This window comes from Apaloderma vittatum, unplaced genomic scaffold, assembly GCF_000703405.1.
Source record: "Apaloderma vittatum isolate BGI_N311 unplaced genomic scaffold, ASM70340v1 scaffold24713, whole genome shotgun sequence".
In the NCBI taxonomy this organism is placed as follows: Eukaryota; Metazoa; Chordata; class Aves; order Trogoniformes; family Trogonidae; genus Apaloderma; species Apaloderma vittatum.
The window spans coordinates 452-3,094 of NW_009710176.1; the positions used below are offsets into that span (position 1 = coordinate 452).

General features: G+C 54.7%; 1 protein-coding gene across 1 annotated transcript in view; it reads right to left on the reverse strand.

Moving 5' to 3' along the window:
- Positions 1 to 34: 34 nt before the first annotated feature.
- LOC104272271 (nucleus accumbens-associated protein 2-like) overlaps positions 35 to 2,643 on the reverse strand; it is a gene marked incomplete at both ends in the record, with an annotated part of 13,395 nt that continues 10,786 nt past the window's right edge. Inside the window, 4 exon segments of the mRNA XM_009867220.1 lie at positions 35 to 167; positions 221 to 564; positions 2,069 to 2,166; positions 2,454 to 2,559. Coding sequence (XP_009865522.1) covers positions 35 to 167; positions 221 to 564; positions 2,069 to 2,166; positions 2,454 to 2,559 — 681 coding nt within the window.

Here is a 2,643-nt window from a genome sequence, read left to right on the forward strand (position 1 = left end):
TTCGCCGCGGCCCCAGCCACTTCGGCATCCTCACTCTGTTCGAAGGACTGGTTGGATCCGTTGCTTAGCTCCACGTTCACCGTGTTAGTTCTCAAGGCTACTATAGTTCCTGAATCGCTCCTCCTTTCTGCATAGATTCGCTGCTCAAAGACCTGAGCAGTGTTGGGCTGGAATTCGGGATCCAGGGGGACACTGTTTGTGGTGGAGCCCATGACCGTGCGGTACATCCCTCACTCTGTTCGAAGGACTGGTTGGATCCGTTGCTTAGCTCCACGTTCACCGTGTTAGTTCTCAAGGCTACTATAGTTCCTGAATCGCTCCTCCTTTCTGCATAGATTCGCTGCTCAAAGACCTGAGCAGTGTTGGGCTGGAATTCGGGATCCAGGGGGACACTGTTTGTGGTGGAGCCCATGACCGTGCGGTACATCTCCATCCCCTCCGGCAGCATGGACTTAATCTTCGGCAGCCAGCGCTTGCGGACCCGGCGGGCGTTGGTGCACATATCGGCCGCTATCACATTCATCTCGCTTTCCTTAAAGCTCGGGGCAAAATTCTGACAATACACTGCAAAGACAGGGATACACAGAGCTGAGGATTCAGAGAAAGCAACGCCGAGGCGGTCACAGCCTCCGCCCCGTCCTAGAGATCTGCCGCGAGGCTCAGCAGGAGCCTCCCAGCGGAGGTCCACCCGGCGGCCAGAGCTCTTGCAAGGAGATGCTGCCAGACGAGGATTCCTCAGCTCGAGACAGAGACAACCAAGACGGGATAAAACCAGAGGAGCAGCACTCACCCCCTGGGGACCCGGCAAACCCCGGAGGTACCAGGCTCCCGCTCGCGGCACCCGGTCTCCAGCCACGCGCGGCACCTGCGAAAAGGCCGCAGCACGCCGGGACATCCCAAAGCAGAAATGGACACAGAGAAAGTCAACACGAACTCTTCAACTGCCCAAAAGACCATCCTCTGCCCGTCCTACACCTCGTGCCGGTCACTGCGTGGACCACCAGCCTGGCCAGGTCTTTGCAGCTGGCACGTACCCCGAGAAGCCCAGCGACGCCCTGGCTGCAGCCCTGCTCCTCCGCAGGACTGAGCACCTGATGGCACCGGAGCAACGCCCCAGGAACCGCCACGGTGAGGAATTATCAACCAAAGCTTGTGTGCTGAGTAAAATTCAGGCAGAGAGAATTCATCTCGGGCCCTGACACATGACAGAGTTGTAGGCACTGTCACCGGGCAGCGACACCTTTCCAGCCTCTGAAACTCTTTGCAAAGCTCAGCAAGGACCCAGGCTGGAAGGTCCAGACCCAGGCTCTCCAGGGTGAAGCTGCTGTCCAGGAGAGCATCACACACAAGCTACAGGCAGCACTGACAGCACAGTTCAGTGATTTTGTCTTTATGTATCCAACACCTGCCCTCTTATCCCTTTCCTCCACATGCTACAGATCTGAGGTTGGCCCCTGGAGTTCAGCAGCACAGCAACAGTTAGGGAGAGAGCAAGACTTACCTTCCAAATCTAGAAAACAAAAAATAAACCAAAAACACTTGCCTCGAGTTTCATTTTCCAGCACAATAATATTTACGTCAAGATTTACTACCCCTAATCCAGTGAGGGTGAGAGAACACATTGCTTTCCACTGTGTATCAAGCCCAGGGTAAAGAGGCTTTGCTGCGCTGACCCATCGGGGCTTCCTACAGCGCCCAGCTCCTCACTCACCAGCAGGCACCGTTCGCCCCACAGCGCGCTCCTTGTATTCAAGGGTGACTGCACGAACCAAATATTTCACCGTTTGTTTCTGCTGCCTGCCATAAATAATTAAACAGCCTTGATGGAAGTAGCAAAACTCCCCTTTTCTTGTATAAACATCAGGTGTTGGGCACAAACCCGTCGAGTGAGACAGGTAGCCCTGCACATCCCAGCCCTGGCTAAAGTCAGCCCCCCAGAATGACACACGATAAAAAATAAACCCGTTTTCCTACAACTTGATTTCGCCAGATACAGTTCCCATTATTACGCAACAGAGGTGGCCTTCCCCGCTTGGGTTTCAGCTTTGCAGTACCGTTCTCTCCTTACATTTGACTGCGTTCAGAACCCTGCTGTCCAGGGGCTTCCTGCTGGGATCGCTCGTGGAGGACCGGATTCCAGTTCCGCAGCTGTTGGCAAGCGTGTTCCTGCGAGAAAAGCAAAGGCAGATCCTTACACCGGGGACTCGAAGGGCACAGCCGCTGCCTTCTCACCCCACCAGGTTCTTGCAAAGGGATCACCCCCTGACACGATTTTAAGGTAAGGGATTGGAAAACTTTGCGGTTGGGTTCAAGCACCATTTAGAAAAAGCACAGAAACCAGTGCGGGATACACAGAGGATGGAGCACTCGTGACATGTTATCGATTGACACGGCTAAAACACCAGGAAATAAACCAAATCCCCTGGGAGAGTGCGAAGAGCAAGAGGACGTACCGATCAAAGAAGGTGGCCAGAAGACGTCTCAGAAGGACCTTGTGTTTGACACCAGCACATAAGTGGCAATTCATCAGCTGCCCCCGGGTGATGTAAACACCTGAGCCTGGCAGGGGTGGAGAGGGAGAATTCGGAATTAAACCCCTCGCCTCGCCGGCAGCATCGCCTCCGAGCCGCGAGCCAACGGCTG